This window comes from Sarcophilus harrisii, chromosome 1 (genome assembly GCF_902635505.1).
Source record: "Sarcophilus harrisii chromosome 1, mSarHar1.11, whole genome shotgun sequence".
Classification (NCBI taxonomy): domain Eukaryota; kingdom Metazoa; phylum Chordata; class Mammalia; order Dasyuromorphia; family Dasyuridae; genus Sarcophilus; species Sarcophilus harrisii.
The window spans coordinates 18,805,084-18,829,975 of NC_045426.1; the positions used below are offsets into that span (position 1 = coordinate 18,805,084).

The 24,892-nt window shown below is 39.2% G+C and overlaps 1 protein-coding gene across 5 annotated transcripts in view; it reads left to right on the plus strand.

The window, feature by feature from the left end:
* Positions 1-24,892, plus strand: part of SLMAP (sarcolemma associated protein) — a 128,570-nt gene that overhangs the window by 89,518 nt on the left and 14,160 nt on the right. For 2 of the 5 annotated variants that reach the window (XM_031953148.1, XM_031953144.1), the window contains exons 11-16: positions 7,320-7,379; positions 12,133-12,213; positions 12,508-12,567; positions 20,799-20,921; positions 22,085-22,159; positions 23,774-24,094. In XM_031953148.1, the coding sequence (XP_031809008.1) occupies positions 7,320-7,379; positions 12,133-12,213; positions 12,508-12,567; positions 20,799-20,921; positions 22,085-22,159; positions 23,774-24,094 (720 nt within the window). The remainder of the gene's footprint in view (positions 1-7,319; positions 7,380-12,132; positions 12,214-12,507; positions 12,568-20,798; positions 20,922-22,084; positions 22,160-23,773; positions 24,095-24,892) is intronic. The other 3 variants (XM_031953162.1, XM_031953153.1, XM_031953172.1) reach the window with 3 other exon arrangements.

Consider the following 24,892-nt stretch of genomic DNA (forward strand, 5'->3'; position numbering starts at 1 on the left):
TAATCGGATCTGGGTAGCTGCTATAACTGCAGGAAGACATGGATAGGAACCTCAGGTTCTGAAATAGGAGGGAATGGGAGGGAACGCTTTGCTAACTTTAAAGGTTTGGGTATTGTCTGCCCTCCCCATCCCCTTGCTCCTTAGATGGCTTGTTTGCTGTATAATGTTAATGTAAGTAAGTAATTTATGGTCTCTGCATGTCTCCACACCTTTGGCCTTTTTGTTAATTTCCTGTTACAGAGTCCTGCTGTGTTTAGCGTTTTTCCCCTTTAGGGGGCAATATCACACTGAATACTGAAGTCTTTTTATCTGTAAAACTTTGAACTTTTCTAAGCTGCTTTTTTGCTAAATTCATTTTGTCTTGTAGCTAGAGGGACTGAACCTGTAGAGCATGTGTGCGCCCCTCAGGTACAGTCAGGGAAAGGACAGGGCAAGAATGAGGGAGAGTTTTCTTTTTTTTTTTTTTTTTATTTAATAGCCTTTTATTTACAGAATATATACATGGGTAACTTTACAGCATTAACAATTGCCAAACCTCTTGTTCCAATTTTTCACCTCTTACCCCCCACCCCCCACCCCCTCCCCTAAATGGCAGGATGACCAGTAGATGTTAAATATATTAAAATATAACTTAGATACACAATAAGTATACATGACCAAAACATTATTTTGCTGTACAAAAAGAATCAGACTCTGAATTATTGTACAATTAACTTGTGAAGGAAATCAAAAATGCAGGTGTGCATAAATATAGGGATTGGGAATTCAATGTAATGGTTTTTAGTCATCTCCCAGAGTTCTTTTTCTGGGTATAGCTAGTTCAGTTCATTACTGCTCCATTAGAAATGATTTGGTTGATCTCGTTGCTGAGGATGGCCTGATCCATCAGAACTGGTCATCATCTAGTATTGTTGTTGAAGTATATAATGATCTCCTGGTCCTGCTCATTTCACTCAGCATCAGTTCGTGTAAGTCTCTCCAGGCCTTTCTGAAATCATCCTGTTGGTCATTTCTTACAGAACAGTAATATTCCATAATATTCATATACCACAATTTATTCAGCCATTCTCCAACTGATGGACATCCATTCAGTTTCCATCATGTCATCGGCAAAGAGTGATAATTTGGCTTCCTCATTGCCTATTCTTATTCCTTTAATCTCTTTCATGAGGGAGAGTTTTCAAGGAAAAGATCCTGGTAACAGAAACAAGTGTTCAGAGGCAAAGGGTGACCTGAAAGGAAAATTTAAAAGCCCTTGACAAAGAGCAAGGGACATTTAATCCCCAGATGGTTGTATCATAAGCGTGTTTTGTGCTTGTTTGTGTGCTCCCATTACAGGGAGATTACATACAGAAAAGAAGTAGGGAAGTGGAGGAGAAAGAAGGCTGTCTTACACAAATCACATTGCTCACTTCTTGATGCCGTTGGTCTGAGTCAGCTTCATTTGCGTGGGCAGCTATTTCTTTGGATCAGTGTTCCTATTGAAGGAGGCATTTCCTACACTGGCACAGATTGAACCTCATCCATCCATGTCTCACTGCCCTGAGTGACTGCTCACTGTATTCTCAGAAATTTTCTGCAGCCAGTTCTTTCAACTGTGCTTCAAGTAAAAATAATATTTAACAGAATTTTTTTTTTTTTTTTTTGAGATACAAAATAAGACTAGGAAACTTCCCCTCAGCCTGACTCCATCATTGTCTCTCTGTCTGATCTCTGGGATGGATTTCCCATTGGCAGGTGCAGAACTGAGCTGGTTTTCTTTGTATACCCTCATTGAGCTTCCCTTATTTTGCTAATCTGATGTGGAATTTTCAGCCTCTTTCAAAGGTACTCAGGTTGTTAGTTTTTTTTTCCACTGATATTGTGCTTTGGTTTTCTGTTACCTACATTTTCTTTGATATTTCCCTTCCATTCTCCATCCATCCTTTAAAACAGAATTTTTGTAGAAGGAGAAAAAGAAAAAAAACATCAAAAATAATTGTACATCGTATGTGAAGGATATGGGGATGATATCTCCTTAGATCTCTAATGGTTACTTTTGGTTGTTTTTCTGTTCATTCTATTTGATTGCCGTGGTATATAGCAACATTGATTTTGTATTCTATAGGTTCTCTTCCTACTCTACTTTGTATCGGCTCATTTCAATTGTTCATATCTCTGTAATAATCATGTTCATGCTCAGTAACAAAACATTATGGTCACACAAACATACTGTGTAACCATTTTCCTCTGTGTTTATGCCTCCTTTGTTTCTAATGCTTTGCTACCACCACAAAAGAGTTACAATATGTTGTTTACAGACCCTTTCTTTTTGTCATTAGCTTCCTAAAAAAATAGTCCGACCATTAGAATCATTGGGCCAGAATGACTTTGTATTTGTGTAGTTCCCAATTGCTTTCCAGAATAATGGTTGTATTAATAAGAGCTTGAGCGTGCCTGTTTATTCACAACTCCTCCAGCATGGGCTTGTTCCATCTTGGCCAGTTTGCTGGGTTGTTGATATCTGAATTACACTTAACATGTTGGTCACAGTGCTTTGGATTTCTTGTTTTGAGAACCGTTTGTACTTATCTTGTGGGAGACAGCCTTATAGTCCCTTATACTTCAGAATCCCTTTGGCTCATTCCTCACTTTTGTCCCCCAGAACCATCATCCAGCTGCTAAGTCAATGCTGCAGCTCTGACACTTCTATTTCTTTCTTTCTCTCCACACTCACAGCATACCCCTATCCTTTTGGTTCTCAGATCCTCTCTCTGATCTGACCATGGCCTTAACCTCTTAATTGGTCAGATCCTTCCTTCTTAGCCTATGTTGCTGCCCTGCCTGCAGGCTTGGGTTCTGCCCTTCTCCAAGTGGATGTCTCTTCTTGGATTTGGAAAATAGGACTGAACTGCTTGGATTCTGAAATCTTCGGTTTCAGATCTGCGATAAAAATAAAACTTGCTTCTCTAATCCATCCTTTTAGCCTTGTTTCTGATAATTCCTTACTTTTTACTTTCTACTCCAACTGAACTAGCACATAAAAGACACATAATAAGTGTTTGAGTTAGTGATTTTGGATTCTTTGTTAAAAGAACTGCTTTTTGTACTTTAAGCATATCTTCAGTTTCATTCTGTCATTTCTTATTCTGCCTTGATTGACTGTCTTTAAATTGTGTCCTCCATTCCTCAAAAATGTCATTTTTTTAGACTTGAAGGTAAGCCTTTGAGCTAGGCTACTTAAAGATTAAAGGTATGCCATTTGTTATAGAGTCTCTTTTTATAGCCTTTCTATTTAGGAAGCAATGGAGGGCTTGTACCACCCTCTCAAAGCCTTCAAGAACCCAATACTCCTTTCACCCATGATGAGACATCAGGAAAGTGTAAGCATATTTTTGTTCTTTTAATGGGTGTGGAACTCTCATGGATGAATTTCTTCCCTTCCCCGAGGCCTATGGGGCATGTCACCATCAGGCAGTAGAAAGTTAGCTCATCACGGGCTAGCGCCCCTTTGGGAACCTTTTCCTGGGTGCCCAGCCTCCTATACTTCCTCTCCGCTCATAACCCCCATACTTCTCTGTACACATATTCATACACTCTCTTTTACTCTTGTACAGCCAACCCTACCAGTCTCAGTGTGTCCTCCTTTGATTGACTTTTCCTTTGGACAATTGGTAGGACATGAGGTTAAAACTCCAGAGTTGTTCTGCTTTGCTGTTTCTTCCTCCCAGTAATCAGGAGTATATTTTCATAGGCTCATTTATAATTTAGAATTTGAAAAAAATCAATTTTGTATGCTGGGAAATAAGTTTGGGAAAAGGTTGCTGGTATTGTATTTTCCTATTGTTTCCTATTTATTTTGTATATCAAACTAGCATCAATGATTACCACTGAAAATACTTTTCTACTTTATAATTTTCCTTAATTTGTCTTTGCTTTTATGTGTTAAAATTTTTTAATTTTATAAAGTAACTAAAATTATGTCTTTCTATTTCTGTCTCTGTCTTCTCTTTCCCGTGTTTGGTTAGGATTTCTTCTAATCACTTTATGACACAAGCGTGGGGAGAGGTGTGTATGTAGATATATTCAGAAGTGAGCATATGGTAAAAAATAGTGTAGATAAAATTTAGAAAAAAATTTCTCCCCTAACCAAAGTTACTTAAACTGTCTGATATGTTATTCATTCTACTTTTTTTTCTTTCTTTTTTTTTTTTTTTTCTAAATTTCATCACTTCTTTTGAGCTTATTTCTTCCAAATTGGCTTTCCTGTTTTCCCTTGTCAAAATTTGACATCTTTCTCCAAGTAATTTAGATTCCTCTGTTTATCAAATCTAGGCATATATATATATATTATATATATTTAATTATATATATAAAATTAAATATTATATATATATAATTATAATTATATAATATATATATTTGCTTACCCTATCTGTACAGTCATGCTGCTTTTCTGTTTTGTAACCAGCTCTAAATCATTTCACAACTATTTTTTTGGAATAAACTTTGGCATCTTAAGATGCTCTGCCCCCTTTTATCCATAGTGCTACTCACTGGGATGCAAGACTTTTGATCCCTTCTAATGAATTTTGATCTTTTTGTGTCTTAGTTCTCTGAAATGTCAGAATATCTACATAGATTTGGTTCACTCAGTAGTAGCTGTAAATAAATCTGGATACTGTTTGTCATTTTTATTATGTTAATTCTGTCCAGCAATGATCATTGAATATTTGTAGTTATCATAGGTTCATAGATCTTTAATCTGGAAGGATTCTCAGAACCTGACTAGTCCAGTATTCTCATTTTACAAAGGAGGAAACTGAGGCACACTGAGATAAAATGACTTGTTCCTGGGAATAGCCTTTTAGTATTTAATCTTGTTGGATTACGATAAAGACCAGTGTTTTTAGTTCCATATATTAATCTTCTGTGTCTTGATAGATGTATTAGGCAATATATGATTGGCCATGCTAAGTATTTTCTCATTTGTTGGACTATTGTGACATCCATGGTATAATGTAATTTTTCTCATAATTATTTTTCTTGGGAAGCTTTGTGTCTATAACATCCCAGACTCTTGCTCCATCATTTATAACATGCTTTGTCTAGTGGTTTGAAGGATGACCTTGGAGACTTCACAGCTCTCAGACCTAGGCAATACTTCTGACTCCAACCCATTATAACTATTGATCAGCTAGACAAGTTTTCTAGAAAATAATGTCAATATTAACCTTTCTCTTATGAACTTGAATTCATCAACTTTGTAAAAGCAGAACAGTCTCTTTCAGTAGAACCCTTGTGATTGCTTTTCTAGCCTTCTTACTCCCCTTTTGCTCCTGAAAGATGACCATTCTTTTTCTCCACCATGTTAATTTCTTTTTTCTTTCTGCATTTTTCCCTTTGAAAATTTTGGTCACCTCTGTGGTTTTAATAATTTTCCTATTATGGATAGGCTCCACAATTTCTTTCTGTAGTTCAGACTTCTTTCCCAAATCTTTTTGTAGTAGTGATTCCTTTAATTTATCCACCTGAATCGTCCATCAGGAACTCAAATCTGACACTTCTGATAAGACTTGAAACCTTAGAATGGCTTTGATAAGTGAGCAACTTCTTATGCTAAAACAACATATGCTAAGATTTTTTAAAATCTCGAGTAGAGAAATGAAGTAAATATTTGCTTGTAATATAGTTTTTGCCATTGAAAGGTCTTTTCTCAAATCTTCATATTATTGACAATGCTATTGTGCATTTTAAAAAATGTGCCTTTAAAATAATGATGCAGTGTGGATGGCAGATAGGGCCAGCCTTAGGGGCAAGAAGACTTGCATTCATTATTGGCTCCATGCCCCTATACGCGGGCATTGTGCTTTCTACTGGAGGGGAGGAGACATACTACACATAAATTAAATAAATACTAGAAAATTTGATTAAGAAGAGAACACCTAACAACTAGGGGAATGCTCAAAGCCATCCCTGAGCCTTAACCCTAAAGGAAATTCAGGATTCTGAATGGGCCTCTTGTGGGGCAGAGAATGGAGAAGGATTCCAGACATTTGGCATCCTTTGCTGAATCTCAAAGGCAGGAGATGGAGTTGAAGATTTAGGAATTGGAAAGTGTAATAATACAAAATGAATGTTGAAAGTCACACTAGAGAGCCAGACTCATGCAATTAGGCAGAGGAGCAATAGGACATAATTAAAGATTGTTGAGCAGTGACTTGTTCACATATATGCTTTATCAAGATGTGGGGCGGCAGCCCTCTAAAAGATGGATTTGAGGCTGCTGGTACAGTATCCCAGGGAGGAGCTATTGAAGGCCTGAACAGGTAGGTGGTAGGGAGAGATTAGGAGAGGACCGATGGGGAGAAAAATCCACATGGGGTGGCAAACAATCAGTAAGTAGGAATGGTGAGAGGTGATAGAGTGGTAACAAGTAGGGCCTGGATGGGGGGAATGGGCTGTACCCCTAACAGAAACTGGGGTTTGGAGGAGGGGTGATTCTTGAGGGGTAGGAGATGATACGTTTTCTGTATGCTGTATTCTTCTTTGAATAAAATCATAACATTCCCAACATTCTAAATAGGTCCAGAATTTGAAAAGACATATTCCCCTTTTCCTTTTTTTTGTCCAGTGCCTATGTGTACAGATAAGACAACTCAAATTTCTGGTACAGTAATTTTGGTGACATCTAAAAGAATTGTGCCTTTTAAGAGAAGCTGATGTATAAAAGTCTGATCTTAAAAATGGTTGTTTCCTTTGAGGAAAATGGGAGAGAGAAACACATAGAAATGTGCTTAATAAAAAGATTCTCCTTTTTTCCTTTTGAATAGCCATCTTCCCTTATAAATCCACTTAATTTGGAAACTTGTAGCTTTCATTCAGCTCCTTGAGCACAGCTGTATTAGAGAAAGTAGAACAAGTATGACCTATTTAGTCTTAACATGTTGGCACTGAACTTCTTCTTTTAAGAGACCTTTTATGGAAATATTCTTTCATTAATGTAATGCTATTAATTTATTCTTAAGCTCCTTAAAAAGCAGCTGTGGGGGAAAAAAGCAACATGTTTGTCACCTGGAGGTTTTAAATCTGGTGAAAATTGAATGAAAAGAAAAGAGAATATTGCAAAATGTTTTATCTCCTTTATTTTAAAGACGAGTGCGAGTGCTCGGTCATTGTCTGAATCGTTCTGCCAGCTACAAGTTTTTGTTTGAGCTCGGCAATAAGTATGAGTAATATTATCAGCTTTAAATTTGGTCATGGAATGTGAACTGCATAGCTGCGGACAGAAAGGCTTGCTCAATTTGAGCTTGGATGGTAACATTTATTTTCTTTGGCAGACAAGCTCATAGACGAAGGGCATCTAACCAAAGTGGTCGAAGAAACAAAGCTTTCAAAAGGTGAGCTTTTTTGTGTTTTAATTTTACTTGGTTTTTGAGAGTTTCTTGAATAATAAGTTAATTGTATGTATATTGAACTTCATCTACTGTCTTAGCCTATTATTGGTTTCAAACAGGTTATTAAAGTAACATGAGCCAATGAAAACATTAAATCATGTTCCTGTGCCAATTGACATTAAGGAGAATCTTTCTTTTGAAGTCTAGTTACTTCTTTTTTATATAAAAATATGTGTTACATATTTTATTAACTGTTCTAAAATTGATTTTTAAAAAATTATTATTATTTGCATTAGCCATTCAAGGTCTAGAATTTCTTAGTTTGACCTCATTTACTAGGAAATTTCAGCAGCCTTTGTCAGGTTCTCAGTTTCCTCTTCAGATCAGAACCACCTTCATTTTTAGCTATTACTATAAAGTCCTTCAGTTCTTTGTGCCTATTATGAAATTGACTCTGTAATTATGCTAACAAATAGAAAAAATAAATTGTCTTAATTTAAGATCATGCCTTTAAAAATGTTACTTTATTTGAAGATAGACTAATGCTTTATCCCTCAAAGTTGATTTTTATTTCCAATGTGTGGTCTTTTCTTTTCTTAACTTTTATAACTTTTATAAACAAGTAGTGCCATATTTGGGAAAAGAATGCATATGGCCCTCATACCTAGCATCATGCTGGCACACAAGGCTTGGGTTTCAGAATAGTGAACTATTTTTAGCATATATGGTAGCTAATTTCCTCTTGATGGGTAATGAGAACAGATTTTAAAATAGCCTTTACTTCATCTTCTTAAAAGAGGTTTTTTTAAACATTTAAAAGAAATTAAGTTTGTTTGAAGGCCTGACACTTTAAAAGAGGATAAACCTTAGTAAGTCTTCAGTAAAAATTTCCTGCTGTTTAAGTTTCAGTTTGAATGGAGTGGTAGGAAGTATGCTTTTGGCTCATTATTGAAAACATGTAGCATAGCCTTAAGAATCCAGTTTTATTCAAAACTTGTAGAAATTCTTACCAATTTCCAGAGTTTGACTAACATGGTCTAATAGCACACACTGATGAATCTAATAGAAAGTAAAACTGAAAGTCCAAAGTAAAGTGCTAATGGGCTAGCAACTTGTACTGCTGCCCCTGTCGTGTCCCATTTTCTTGGACCTTGAACATGGACATCTGTGCTAGCTGCATGGTAGAATTGGTATCTTGGACATTGATTTCTAGTTTGTAAGAGAGTCATAGCATGTCAGCAGGCATTTATTAAGTGCCTGCTGTGTACCCGACACTGTATTAAGCACGGGGGATACAAAAGCTGCCCCTGCTTCCAAAGAGCCCACGGTCTCATGGAAACATGGAGCTGCAAAGTCACCCCCAGTATTTCACAGGAAAGCTCAGCTACTGCAGAAGGCCAGAAACTGCTTCAGAATTGGCAGCAGATAAACATCAATGGTGTATGGGCTTCCTTAACCCTCTGGTCTGGGAAGGGACGAGGTTGCAGCCTTTCAGAGCCAGGACTTGGGCTGGGGTATCTGGTGCTTTAGCTGGGCCTTGTTATTAGCAAGTCGTGGTTCTCCTGTCCTCACCCCCTGCCGTCCCCTTCCTTCTTTCCTCGCATGTGTCCTCATTCCCCATGCTCCCTGGGGAGGCTGTTCCATAGCCACAGCGAAAACCCCCTCCATCTGCTGGCTCTCCCTAAGTCCTGGCACCCTTTATGGCACAGTTGTGGTCTGCAAAAGAGCATCAGGATGCTCCCTGCACACCCTCCTGCCGCTCCCTCCCCTCCCCCTCCCAAGACCTTCTGCAGCCTCTCTTCTTTGAGGCTCATTCCTTGCAAGTGTTTTACCCAAGCTCCTGCCTCTCATGGTGCTCTCTTTCCTTAAGGACTCCATGCTCCCTCCTTCATACCCCTGTGCTGCTGTGCCCTCAGGAGCCTCTCTCCCTGCTCCCTCCATCTGCTTCCGTGTGCACACCGAGGCGGACCTGCCTTGGATCCTGACATTGCTCACCATGTCCATGTTGGCGAGTCCCCAATCCCAACGCTTAATCTTGTTTGCATTAAAATGCCCCACCCTGATCTCCAGGGCCTCCTGGGCCAGCCCCTCTTGCCAAGCCCCAGCCTCAGTCTCCCTCATACCCTGATGCCTGCTGCACCGCTCCAGCCCCTGGCAGTTTTTTCTCCCTAACCTTAAATCTCCTCTTTTCCTATCCTTTCCTTCACTTGCCAGAGTGACCTTCCCCAAGCCCAGCCCGAGCCTGTCACCTTCCTCCCAAGGAGGCTCTGGGTGCTCCCCTGGTTTGACATCAGAAATGCATCAGAGCGTCTCCCCTCCCCCCAGCTCTCTGTCCAGGCCTCTTCCACCAGCTTCTCCCCTGACACTCACTATCTTGTTGTTCCTCTCACCCAGCTCACCCTCTCTGCATGTTCATCCATTGTCCCCATGTTTGGAACACTCTCCCTTCTCCCTTCCACCTGCTAGCTCAGCCTGGTCCCTGCCCAGGGCCTGGGACATCTGGGTGGGGGTGTCTACTGTGTCCCCTCCCCTCCCTCCCAGAAAGGGGGCCTTCCCATGACCTTTTGTCATGTCCCTTCTCTTGGGCCTTGAACACTTGGGGCCCCATCGCCCTTAGGTCCCCTTTTTCGTGAGCTGGTTTTCTTTGTTTGGCTCCAGAGCCTTTTGTCTTTGCCACACCCCTTGTAGTCCCCATGGTAAGCTGGACTGTTATTTTTTTTCTGGGACTCTAATCCTGATCTTCTCTTCATAATCTTGTAGTTATCATGTGTCTGTCATTCATTTTCAGTACAAAATAATGTAGTTAGGTTGACAGCTCTAGGTTTTCAACCATTGCTTGGTTGCTGGACCCCTGCTCTGCATCAGGTTCTTTGCTTATCAGGTTCAGAAGGATTTTGTTCCCCTTCCCCCAAAACTATATGGCTTTATATCCAAATAGGTTTTCTGATCCAAAAGGATGGTTGATCGGTCACTTGTGTGATGTCATTTACATTCAGACTAGTCCAACCACTCCACAGCTGGGCCATGTGCTCGTCTTCCCCTCCAAGGCCGAATATTCCTGTCACTTGTCATCATGTCAGGTTGCATAGAATGAGGTGAAACCTCCATGCTCAGTTTTTTTTTATTATTTGTGATCTGGAGCACGGTTTTGTAGCAGTCAGAAAGTGTGTATTTAACCCCTCTATTCTAGGGACTGTTGTAGGTACACGGGATACAAATAGGAAATGAATGAAACATTCCCCATCTCAAGAACATGTTCTGTCATAATTTTATTAGTGTTTTCAGAAGAAATACACAGTAACAAGGGAGGTCGCTTAAAGTCTGGGGGCCCTGGAAAGGCCTGGTGCAGAAGTTGGAGCTGTGTTTTGAAGGGAGGGAGGATGGCAGCGACTGAGGCAGGGGAAGGGAAGGAGAGTCGTATGACTCAGGAATAGAGAGAAAGGCCACTTGGTGACACCGTTGGGAAGAGGGAGGTGGAAGGAAGATGGAGCAGGACTGAAGGCAGGCTGGCTCAGATACTTTATCCTCATGGTCACCCTGGCAAGTAGGTGCTGTTATTATGCCCGTGTTACAGGTGAAACGATGGAGGAGGAGAAACTGAGGGACTTAGGGTTGCCCAGACAATACATGTCTGAGGAAAGATTCCACCTCCAACTTTCCTGACTCCAGGGCCTTTTCATTAGGCCACCTAACATTATGAGAGAAAGGGATGAGCTATTTGGAGAGACCACAAAATGCATACACTATGTGGAAGTCAGTCCTTGAAACACACTCTCTACCTGCCTAGTTAGAGTTCTCCTTAAATAAATCAAGAATTAATCAAATGACTGGGATCCAGTCAGTCCTTTTGGCTGAGCAGCATTGCCTTTGTTAACAGAGATTCCAGTAAGAAGTTGTTCCTTTCAAAATCTCCCACACCCATGAAGCTCAGTCTTTATAATCAAAATACTTAAAATTCATTGCCAGGAACCTTTACAAAACTCTGGAGTTCACTGTTAGTGGTGCTTTTCCCCCCTAATAAAACATGTGATTTGGTAAAGAAAGCTTCTCTGCTACGTAATAATGGCTTTAACTTGGTTGAGACAGAATGATCCTTGGAAAATGGAAGTGTGGGAATCATTTCTATTCCCTAGTATTTTTAGAACTCTCACTTGAGAAACCTCCTAGAGCCAGCCCTGACCCAGGTAGAGAATTCATAACTTTGCTAGTTACTGGCTCCTTTTATGAGCTTCCACTAATCGGATGTATTTTAGTGGTGCTCTCCTTAATTTTTTTTAAATGCTGATGATTTATGATGTGCTAAACTGAGTTGACTTTAAAAGGAAAGTGTTTTGAGTTTGTTTTCTTTTTTTTTTTTTTTTTTTTTTCAGTTTATAAGTAAGTATTGCCAAGGCATTTTCAGTCTTGTGGCTTTGGCTCTTTATCTATTTGAGTCAGGGTTTTTCATCCATGTTGTTCTGCAAATCTGGTTCTTTTGTTAGAGTGGTTTTCTGACAATAGCAAAGTGAGTTGTCATGGCATTTCACTTGGCAAGGGAGCAGCCCTGAGCTCTGGGCTCCAGCTCTGAGCCACATTCGTGTTTAATCTTAGCAGTGACATTCCATTTTGGAACAGGGCTGCAAAAGGAGGAGACCCAGAAGCCTCCACTCATTTAATGAGCTCTGCAGAGAGACAACTGTGGGGGTGAAATAAGTTTTGCCAAAATGATTTGATGTTAGTAGGTTTTTCCTTTTTTCCCCCTCTTTTCCCCCGGCAGAGAATCAAGCGAAAGAAAAGGAGTGTGATTTGTCTGATACTCTTAGCCCAAGTAAGGAAAAGAGCAGTGACGACACCACAGGTAAGTGTGGATGTGCTGTGGACAGCTGTGTTTTTTCGTCAAGGACTATAGAGATTACTCGGTTTGTCAGGGTCTTTGGGATCTGTTTGATGTAGAAGCCAGTTTCATAATTTATAGAAACAAGTCATTCCCTAGGTAAAGTTTTAGGGCATTTCATGCTAGTTCATTTGAGCTTCTTAAAAAAGAATATGTATATACATATTGCTTGTTAGTTATTCCTGGTTATTTGTTTTATTATTGTTAGGCTGGCTGCTGATGGTTTGAATGCTAATATTAATAGTCATTTTTTTCCAGACGCCCAAATGGATGACCAAGATCTAAATGAACCTCTTGCTAAAGTTTCTCTACTAAAAGGTAATTTTAATTTTTTTCCCAGTGTTTTAAAGTATGACTTTAGATGATTTGTTTTACAAGCAAAATATATAAAGTTTTTGTGTTTTTAAATATTTGTCGAAATGTTATAGTAAGATTAGGCAAAAAAGTGAGGGTTATGATTGAAAACAGTATCTCAGCTCCGTGTCTTGATTTATATATTTATTTGTCAAATTCTGTGATTGGGAAACAATGGGATGTCTTACTCTCCTGCCAGTGAAAACAGGGAGAAGAGGAAAAGGCATTTCATTTGCTCTGCTTCCTTACAGGCACTGGTGCTCACGCTCTGCTCTTGGTAGAAATTCCAAACCCTTGGGGGCTTCTGTGCCACAAAATCTTGGGTTTTTCGACTCATTTAGTAGAGAAGAAAACCATGTCTCAATTCCACCTCTCCCCACCCTGGCCATATCATTGCTTCAATCAATAAATCGATGTGTCTGAGTCCCCAAATTTGTTTCTTTTGAGGAGGGTGTTCACCCCCCATATCTGTTTCATTAGAATTTCTAATGTCTGAAAAAGGAATGCTACTCTATTTTGTACTTGTCTTGGAATTAATTGGATAAGACACATCGAGGCTTTTGGATGGATTGTTCAAATGTTATTTTTAGATAATTTATTAGAAAAATCACTTATTATTTAACTAAAATTATATTGCTAAAATTTATTAGAAAAATCACTTTTTATTTAACTAAAATTATATTATAGTACATTTACCATAAGTTCTTACTTCCTTTATATTTTGAAGAAAGAACTTTAGAGTATATGTTATCAGTTGTGATCTCACTTGGTTTTATTCCTCCAAAGGCAGAATAAAAATACCTTTTAGTGCCGGTAGGCGCTCAAGCATGACTAAGAATGTGCTATTCATTGATCAACCTAAAGTGTGGGCAACTTGAGGAGGAAGAACAAAGAAAGCAAAAAGGAAAAGAGATAGAAAAGAGTTAGTGAGGAAGGGGAAATGGAGTCTACTGACGACATTCACTGTAGGATTATGAGTAATCCCGAGGAACTCTGCGGCTGTTTCCCCTCGTACCTTTTTTAAGCCAAGGTTAAAAAAGGGTAAAGCCTTGCCCTTGTGTGTAACTGTCACCCTTGGTAGTGAAATATCATTTTCTCAGTGATTGTGAAAGCATTTTGTAGCTTGATTTTTGACAACATTCTTTTGAGTTGGGTGGTGACGGTTCAGATGGCAAATTTCAAAGCAGGTGTGTGCCAAAAATAAATGACTCCTTGAAATGATCGATAGCAGTGGGGTTTTTTGTTGTTTTATTTGTTTTTTGGTTTTCTTATTCATCTGTTTTTCATTTTTCTTAAGCTATATAAATTGTAAAAAATTATGTATTTGCCTTTTTAGGAGCACTTGTTAAGGGCTGGATATATAGAAGACAGGCTTTATAGTTTGTAGCTTGTTTTTGTAATTAGTTTCAATAGCTTGACAGTACTTTTCTCAAGGTAAAAATTAGAATTAATTAGGCCAAAACATTGACATTGAGAGACCATTGATTTAATTTTTGTTGATTTAGTTGATTTAGTTTACTGAAGGGAGTTATATTGGTTTGGTTTGTGTATCTTCTGATGTGGACTTCTAGGTTTTTTTTTTTTTTTTCCTTTTTTTCTTATCTCATGTTTTATCTTATCACTATGATTTTGATGATTTTAAAAAGAAAATTTAAAGTTAATGAGTATGTACTCCTGGTGGAAACAAAATACTAATGGCAATCACTTTTTCCAAATTGGGGGCTATTTCTCCTTCAATGAGATGTAATGAGGAAAAAAGAAAAATTGAAATCTAGCCTTGAATTATGTCTTGAGGAGATATATTTTGAATCACTAATAAGTGTCCTCAGCCAAAACTAACAGAGTACTTGACTTTATATATCTTTCTCATACAGTTTTATTGTAATAGCTATGATTTGTTAAAAAACTCTCTATAAACAGTAGCTGTTATGTTTTATTGATGAGGAAAAAATGTAGATGTTTGTGATGGCATTGGTCTCTTGGTGAAACTTGTGAATCCTAGTTTTAGCTTCTTCCCCATGGGTCATTTTTAATAAAACTTTAGATAACATCTCTATCCACCTTTCTCATTTATGGAATCTTTCTCTTCTTAACAACCCTCCTCTCTCTCCGTGCTTGAGGGAGTATATGTACTCCTTGCTCTTCCTACTAACATCTCTACTTTTGAGGCTCATTCCAACTGTTGGTTATATTATACGGTCCACCTTTTTATTACAGGCACTTGCCAATCTCTGGATCATCTACTTTATTCTTATATTTTCTTTTCTATTTTCAGTTGTTTGATTTTATCCAAATACTTGTTGTCTTATGTAAACGTTGATTTTTTTTTTTTTTTTTCTTCATTTTTAGTTTTCAGAGAGTCTGTGCCCTGGGTAAAGTTTTCTACTTTCTCTTCTAAGTTACTTATTCTCCTTCCAGTTCTTTCCTTCATAGATTTTATTTTATTTTTTGTCTCTTGAGGTTCAGAGCTGGAAATCCTCTCGCCTCTGACATCTCAAGACATAGTATCAGACTTGGTTCTATGGGTGCCTGGGTTGTATCATTCTGATTCCCCTGTGGCAGGGGCCTCTACTTTGGCTACCTTTGGACCGAAGGTCCTGTAGATCCCGCATACCTCTGTTCTCATTGGAAAGCGCCAGCTTGTTTACGTACACAGGCTTCTTGCTGACTCCCAGGATGGAAGGAGTCCCTCACTGTAGCTTCCTACCAACTTTTTTTTTATTGTTGTTCAGTCTAATGCAAATTTCAGGTTTTTGCTGGCACAAGTGGGAACTAGGCAGTCTGCCTCCATGCAGACAGCTGTCTTGGACCACAGTCCCTCCATTCTCAAGCAGTGGAGAACTTGGCTCACCGTGTTCTTTGGGACTCCAATACATATACATGTCATTCGGCTCTAGGTCATCCTGCTTTCCAGGTGCTCTTGAATCTCTCACCAGGATGACTTACTCTTGGGTTTTGTGGTCACCCATAACCTTGCAGCCTCCATGAATCCTTGACTTGCTCTTTCATCTTAGAGCTTCTAGTATTTACTCGGGAGTGGCTGTGAATACTGCCCAGTGTCGGACACACATTCTCTGTTCTCTCTCTTCACAATCATTTTAACTCTACTTCTTCGTTCCCTTTCTTGCGTCTTCTCTTGCGTCATTTCATGGCCTGCCTTTGGGTTGTTTCAGTGCAGCTGGGAACCGTCCTCAGACCTTCCAGTGCCTTGGCCCCTGTGCTTGTCACCGACTGTCTTGCCAAACACCTGCTCTCTTGCTCCTCCTTGGCTTCTTCTCCAATGGAGCCAGATACTGTTGGGCAATGTCACCCCACAGACCTGCAGCCACGTTTTTGTGGCTACTAGCTCCTGCTGTGCCTGCATTTGGGTCTCTGCCACAAGTTCAGGAAGATGGTCTCTTGAGTTGTGGCCTCTAGTATCATTTCTAGTTAGATGAAAAACAAAAAAAATCTCTGTGTGAACTTTTGACCAGGATCTGTGATACTCAGTTTAAATGGTACTTATAAGGCTGAATAGAACTGCTGGAATATATCACTTGTTACATTCACAAAAAAGAAAATCAATCCGTTTTTGTTGTAATTTCTTATGTTTAGAATTGTAATCTCAAATGAGTTGTTGACGTTATGTTGTGCACACTAGCCTAAAAATGATTCTTAAGTTTTCATTTTGACTCAAAATAGAATGCTTTGGAAAATGCAACATATCTGGAGGGTATTTAGATTATTTAAAGTTTTCTCATGTAGATGCATATGAAATAGTTTTGCAAGGCAGAATTCCTAGCATAGTGCTCTGTACATGTTCAGTGCTTTAAAGATGTTGTATAGAAGTGATTGCAACTAACTTAGCTCTTTATAACTTGAAACATAAAAGAATTGCACATGAGCATTCATTTCTAGAATGTGAACTCATCAGCTTTTTTTTTTTTTTTTTTTTGGTGGTGGTGGTTGTTCAGTTGTTTTTTCAGTTGGTGATAGTTCTTCATGGCCTCATTTAGAACTTTCTTGGCACAGATACTAGAATGGTTTGCCATTTCCTTCTCCAGCTCATTTTACAGATGAGGAAACTGAGACAAAGATTATTAGACAAAGGGTCACACTGCTGGTTAGCTGTCTGAGGCCAGATTTTAATTCAAGAAGATGAGTCTCACTCACGGCCTAACACTCAATTTGTGTAGTTGCCTTTTGATTTTTAAAGGAGAGTTCAGTTAACCCCCTAGTTATTATAAGAGTAACTAAGGGACAGCATGAAACCTCTGGCTTATATCAATACAAGGACAACATAATTCATATCGAAGGACATTGAATATTTATAGTATTTAATTTTACCTTTAACCAGCCTTTGCCCTTTCAGTGCCAGAACTGGGGCCCTGTGAGCTCAGTGTGGTGGGAGTGGAGCCAGGTTACAGCAAGCTAATGAGACATTTTCCCACATAAGTATCTGAAGCATGATGAGCACTTGTCCAAACCTAGTAGTGCATATAAATGGGCTCATTAGTAAATGGTGAAGTTTTGACCATTGTTATTCCAAATAAAGGCTCTACAAACATTTATTGGCATGTATATGGTTGTTTTTATTGGTTATACTCATTAAATTATGTAACTATTTTGGTTCAGGGACTTCTATTTTTTATGTCTCAGCTGATAAAGAATGTCTCAGTGCTTATAGTGTTTGATAAATGTCATTTGATGATTTGCCCCAAATACGTTTCTGACATGTTTTGGAAAATCTTTCACTTCAGTGATTTAAGTAAAGTGAATAACAGGGTTTCCATAACTAATTATAATTCCTATAATAATATAATTATAATTATATGTAAGATTCTTTAGGTAAAATCATGACTTGAGATGGGTATTGTACAATTAAAAACCTATTGTTGTTAGCCTAAAAGTAAAGTATTAGTCTTGTTCCCAATGCCTCCAGTATTGGAGATGAAGGGCTTAGTTTAGATGAAGGGCACTGTGCTTTAAGAAAATCTAACCTTCAATGGTATTATAATTACCATTTTCAAATTATAATTTAGTAGTATTATAAAATGTAAAATTAGCAATTGATACTAATTATTTACCATAGGCATCAAATGTTTGATTTCCTATTGTGTGCTCTACATTGAGCAAAGCACTATGGGACATTCTGAAGACTGCATGGTCTTCACCTGCAATTTCACTGTTGGTGGAGCTAAAGAGTGAACCCTCCCCTTAAACTCCTCCAAACAGTGTTTGAGAAAAGGGAGACGCAGCAGGCAGTGTGACTCCCACTCCAGGAACTGAACAGGATCTCAGTTTCAATTTCTAGCCAAATTCTAGCTTCTGCATCCTGAAGAACAACAACCAGATCAGGTATCCCAAACCAGAGGGAAGCCTGAAGTGCTGTGTTTGGTACCTCAGAACTAGCAGATCTTCCTTCGGAGTCCAAGAATATCTAACGTGTCTTGTGCCTTAACCCAGTTCAGGAATTTGCAGCATTCAGGCCAGAGAAAGAACCCCTGGATCAGACCACTTTGGGAGCACTGAAAATTGCTCCCATGTGCTGTCCCTGAGATCTTGGCAATATATAATGCTTAATACACTTCCCTCCATCTCTGCCTCCACTCCCCCAATCAAAATAGCAAAAGTATCAACCCACATCTTCCCTCAGGAATTGTGCAGATTCCAACCCTGAGTTCAAGTGTGAAATAAGAAAATAGATTGAAAGAGTGAGGAAACAGAAAAAAGAACACCATTATAAAAAATTAAATAAACAAGAATTAAAAAACCCTACAACTATCTGTAGTCCTGAAACTCAAGATACAAATAGGAGAGAATGGCTTCAAAATGCATAGAAGAATGCCTCAAAGAAAAGTACAACTTGGGCACAAATTCAACTAGAATTCACAGAAGAGTTGAAAAACAAAGCTTTTAAAATAAAATTAAAATGTTTTTTTTTTTTTTTTATAAGTGGAATAAAAGCTCTTGAGGAGGGAAAAAACAACAACAACAACAACAAAACTAAGAGCTGTGGAAGAACAGATTGGAAATGTAATTGATATCTTGGCCCAATACTTAAACAATCTTACCCAAGAATCAAGCTTTCTAAGTTAGGATGGACTGAATAGAAGCTAATCATTTCATGAGGCAGCAAAAAATATTTAAAAAAAAAAATTAGAAGATTAAAAAAGTAGAAAGTGTATCTCATATTCAAAACAAAACAAAAAAAACAACTGACCTGGCAAATAGACCTAACGGTCATCATTGTAACCTTCTATGATTAGAATCTTTTCCTATTTTTTGCTCATTTTCCCAACTTTTTATTTGACTTTTAACTCTTAATTTAGACCCTGCTTCCAGGCTGGAGGGTGTACTCCCCCAAGCTTCAGGGCTTTTTTTATAGCCATTTTCAGAGAACCTTCCAGGGCCTTTAAGTTTCCTGATCTTCCAACACACTGTGATCTAAGGAGAAGGGTTCTTACTGCTCTCCTGGCTCATGCTCTTTTCTGCCCTGGAATTGTGAGCAGGGTCTGCCCTGCACTGTGGCTCTGGTGTGCTGATACTGCCCCTTACCTGGGACTGTGCCAGATGGTCTTGCCCTCTCCCATGGCGGCCCACCTTTCCCTGCCTCTCTTTCCTGCTTACCTGCTACTTTGGCTTGGACTGGAGACGGTCTCACTCCATCTTTGTGTGGGCTTCGTGCTCTCAACTTACTTAGTCATGGAGGTAAAGCCCTTTGGAGGTGTGTGGGGGAGGGATCCCCAGTATGGCTCTGCTGCCATCTTTATTCTTGGAGGCTTGAGCTTCCATGGCCTCCTCCATGAGACCCTTGGTGGCCCTGGTGCAGTGGAGTTTGCTGAGAGCATCCATAGGGTGCACGCATGGGCACTGGGGCTGGACTTTGCCAGCTTAGGGGAGTGGGCACCAGCTATTTCTGTGACAAACATCAGCTGGCCATGGTGCCTTCCTCTTCCTTATGAGTTCTCTAATGGTTTTCCTCTTCATCTTGGAGTGGGTGGGAAGGATGAACGGCAGCTGATGTCTCTGCACAAATGGTGTGGGGTCACCATGGTTGGAGACAAAGCTCTCGGGGGTGGTGGTGGCTTGTTTTGGGCCCCAGACTGCTTTGCAGGGGGTGCCCACCTGCAGTTGTAGAAGGAGTTCCTCATCCCAGTGATATCATAGGACTAGTAGCATCCCTTTTAGGTGATGCTTCCCCCAGGCATCTTGGGCTTCAGAGCTGCTGAGCCTCTCATCTTCTAGATGAGGAAACGGGCTCAGGGATGAAGGGCAGAGCCAGAATTTGAACCAGGTCTTTCAAGTCCAGGATGTTGTTCTGCCTGGTGTCTCCCAGCAGTTACTGGGTGTTTTTTTTTTTTTTTTTTTCCTTCTCCTCTTTCTAGTAGTGCTTTCCAGAATAGTTAGGAGGTTAAAACATTTTAGAATTTGCAGATAAAATTATTTCCCGACTTACAATTGTTAAAACTTGTTATCTAGTTTAATGAATCCATTCAGACAGCTGGATTGTCAATGAATTGAGTACTGGGCCTGAAGAAGTTAGGAAAGATCTGAGTTCAAATCCAGCCTTAGACACTGACTAGTTGTGTGAATCTGGGCACTTAAATTGATGTTGTTACTTATTATTATTGTTTTTTACTTTTACCACTATCATGTAAATATTCATTATTTTCTGCAGTAACACACCAGTTTTTTCAGGGGATTCTGCAGTATCTAGGACGGCTTAGCTCTCTTACTGTTTTCCATGGCTGCTTCTTCACTGCCTTGGGCCTGCTCCCTCCCTCTGCTGCCTCTTCTACCAGCTACCATGTCTCTGCAGGCATTCCTTTTCTTCTCATACTATTTTTCTGATGCTTGGCACAAACAGCTATGACTGGCTAAAAATGCTACCCCCTACCCCCTTTAGACCACTCACGTTTCATCGTCTAGAGTCTTCTGCGCTCGCAGCTCTTTTTAGGGTTCAGAGTGCTTGGGTGGATAGTAGCCAGATAATGAAGATGTTGCTGTATTTTGCTGCTGTGCTGCGCTATGCTGAGATAGACCTAACTGGAAAAAGATTGCACTGATAGCTTACTTTTAACTTACAATTAACTCATTGTGAAGACATACTCCAGCTAACTCTGCACGCCTAACAGGAAAGAGGCTGCTTCTCATTAGGAGTAGAGGTGAATGTGTTATGCTAACTTTGGCTTTAAACCCCATGTTTTTATCAGATGAATTGCAGGGGGCCCAGTCTGAAACTGAGACAAAGCAAGACATTCAGCATCTTCACAAGGAGTTGATTGAAGCTCAAGAGCTAGCTAGATCGAGTAAACAAAAATGCTCTGAACTTCAAGGTGAGACCGAGATTGATTTGCCTCTTCAGTGGCCGCGTTAACGATGAGATGATGAAAGAAGAAAAAACATTAGTCTAAAGCCTTCTGTTTTCAGTCACTTAAGACTTAATCTGATGACCCAGGATAAGTTATTCTAGCCAGGGTCTAGGCCCTAAGTGGGAGAGTATGAGTGATCCCTCTGCCTCCTTATGTCTAAGGGAGCTTTCTGGTGCTGCAAGGCGTTCCAAGTCTTCAACTAGCGCTGTCCACAGCCACTCCTCTTGTCACGTCTTCCCATCCTTTCCTCCTAGAAGATCATAGAGAGAGAATAAGAGGCCGCGGTAAATGAGCCTCCACAACAGCCTTTCAGGCTAGACCAAAAAGTACCGTAAAAGGGGAACAGGGAAATCCCTCTTCCTGCTGCCTTCTCTTTCAGTAATTACTGATGTTGTAGTGCTATATTCTTCTAAATGCCCAAGAGAGATGTTGGGCTAAAACGAAACATTTCTAAATCACTTTTAAAATTTCTTCTGAGGGACCTTAGCTATTTTTAATGGGCAAATCATAAGTTAACATGGAGGAGGCGAGTCACTTGCCTTACTGTGCCTTTCAAATGTCAACATGTCAGTAAGTAGACAGCACTTGCTTTGTGCCCAGCACTATGTAGATATAGAAATATCTTGTTGCCAGTTTTCTGAACTTAACCTTTTTTATTTTTGAGAACAGTGAGCAGTTCTTTTATAACATGTTACTTATAAATAGCACACATCTTTGAAATAGGCAGTTTAATAAACTGAATAAATCCGGTTGTCCTGGCATCAAGTTCACGCCAGTTCAACAAAGCAGAGGGCTGAGTTCTGAACAGCCAGAATGCCATGTAGAGACGTGAACCTCGAGAAGTTCAGACAGAGTCCTAGGTGAGGAGGGACAGGTCTTTGCTAAGGAGGGCGTCAGGACTGGCCTTTGTGTCAGGAAGGAGCATTTGTGCTGGTCATTGACTACCTTATTCGTGTGCTACTAAAATGTTTAAACTGCTTGCCTAACAATTGAGGTTGGTTACTTAATTTTGGTTTTATACAGTAAACTTTTGATGGGCATTTCACTTAAAATGTTGGGCTGGTCAACTCCAAGATTGAGTTTGTCATTTGTTTGTTAAAGTAGATCACTTTTACTTTCACTTTTAGCTCTTTTGGAAGAAGAAAGAAAAGCCTATCGAATGCAGGTTGAGGAGTCTACAAAGCAAATACAAGTTCTCCAAGGTACGAAGCAATTTATTTGAAGATGAGAGGCAGTGACAGCTGATCACCACCTCTTACAACCTCCTCTTCTGTTCTTTGCCTAACTGGCTATTAATGAAAGAGCCATGAATTTTACCTTAAAAGGTGAAAAAGACTTCAATTATTTAATTTTGATTTGCATTGTTAGGTGAGCATTTTTGCATGGTCACGCTCACTGAATAAGAAATCTTAGGGTCCAGACTCTTCACAGGGGAATAATCCATCATCTTTCATCTTTAAAGGATATTACTTGTAATGAGTCAAGATATTGTATAGAATGCTGATGAACAGTTCTGTTTTGTGCGTCATTTGATATTTGTTATTAGGAAAACACTGAATAAACTGGGTGAAGGAAAAATGTAGACTCTTGATATGCAAATTGAATGGACGTTTTATAAAGCTGTTCAGTCTCTAAATCTTGTAAAGATACTATTGTTTAGACAGTGATCTGAGCCCAGAATGAATAGGAAAAAGAAGAGAATAGACTAGGTTATTTAGTAAATGTCACTATGCTTTTGTCTATCTTAAGCTAGTACTCCTTGATGTAAATTTAAAAACCGATTTTTTTTTAAAACCACTGATATTTTTCTTGGTACAATATGGTTATAAATCATGAAATGTCACAGTCTTCAGACCATCAAGGTCATGGGTGACTCTGAAGACACTGTGATGTGTTTTAATAGACCTCAAGATATATGACCAGTGATAATTTAAGCATAGAAAGTGGATTAAAAGACAACAGAATACAGGAACAGGAAATAGAACAGAACCAAAGATATCAGGATACATGAGGGACTTTTCCCTAGTGCCTATCCGTAATAAAAGGTATAAAGAAATCCAGTATGTTAAATGACAAACTACAGATGAGTTGTCCTGGCTAATATTAGAAGGCAAAGTCCTTATCATTATCCCAGTAACAAGGAACAAGCCCCTCAGATTCGGAAATGAGAACAAAGATCAGGAGGGTTAGATCCTGAATAGTTGTGCAGAGAAGCATAGAATTTTTCACTTAAAAGAGACAGAATTCAAAAATATCTTGAAAAGCTAGAACATTGGACTGAAACTAATAAGAAATCGAACAAGGATCAATATAAAGTTTTAATCTTTGATTCATAAAAAGCCACTTCAGAAGTACGTTGGCAGTGAGTGGGGGTGTGTGGAAGGAGAGGTGGAATAGATATGGTCAACCAGCAGTTCCACACATCATACTAGAAATCAAAGAGATAAACACAGAAACAAAAGTTCCGGAGCTCATGAGCCATTTGAGTTTCTAGGAAGTTTTCATAAAGGAAGTCATATTCTCAAGCTAAGGATGGGATATAGAAAAGGATTCTTTCACTATGGATGATCTTATTCCTTTTAACTTACTCTTTATCTGAAACTTGGGCAATCGTATTCATACAGGACTGTGGTTTTGTCTAGGGCAGGATGGAATCTTCCCTTTTAAAATCACAATAACCCTGTCTTGGTCCTGGATGACTAAGTGCCTTTCAAAGTACCTTTTGGTCCATTGGTCAGAGAGAAAAGGAAAGAGCTGTATGGACCACGAAATCTGAAGTTCATTTCTGTTATCCCTCATATCCTTTTCCTTTTTAGCCCAATTGCAGAAGTTACATACCGATATGGAGAACCTTCGGGAAGAAAAGGAAAGTGAAATCACTAGCACAAAGCACGATTTGCTCAGTGCACAGGATGAAATTCTGCTGCTTCAACAAGTAGCAGACAAGGCTGCCTCGGAGCGGGACATTGACATCGCTTCCTTGCAAGTCGAGCTTCAGAAGGTTCGGGAAGAGCTGGAGCGGTGGCGGAAGGCAGCCTCCGAGTACGAGCAGGAGATCCTCAGCTTGCAGTCCAGTTTTCAGCTCCGCTGCCAGCAGTGTGAAGACCAGCAGAAAGAGGAGTCCTCCAGGCTGCAAGGTCAGTCAGCGTTGTGGTCATCAGGGTGGAGAATGCTAAAGGCACAAGTGGGCCTCTCTGGTAGCCACGGGCCGTTTTCTTCCCCTGTAATAGCTTATCCACTTTTTTAGGATAGAAGAGACAAAAATTATCATTTTTTTGCACATGATGAAATGGTTTACTAGATGAATGCACCTTAGATAGCCAGCTAAAAATCAGTTAAAACAGTAATTTTACCAAAGTTGTGAGATAGGAAATAAATCCACTTAAATCATTAGCATTTTGGTTTTCTTACCATTGAAACCCACGAGGAAAAGATAGAAAAATTCCCCTTTAAAATAACTACATGCTTATTATGATTGTATACATATAATCCATATAAGATGGCTTGCTTTCTTAAGGAGGGAAACTAAAATAAAAAGAATGTTAACTACTTTATGTTTAAAATAAATACTACATTGATTTGTTCAGTGCTATACAGTTTAAACAACTAAAGAATTTACCATGTAAAGCCAGAACAAAAATCAAAAGGTCAGCAGTTATCAAAGGAGATTTTTTACAAAGTGGGAAGAAAAGAGGTTTCAGTGGGATAGACTACATATACCACAAACACAGTAATGTATAAACCCAAAGATCCCAACAATTAGCAAAAGAAAATCACTTTGTCAAAATTTTGGAAAATATTTTGATAGAAGTTAGGTATAGGTCAACATCTCTCACGCTATATACCAGGATAAGTTTCAAATAGATGTAGGACTTAGATGTAAAATGTCATATTATAAACAATTTAGAGCATCAAAAAGGCAGTACCTTTCAGAA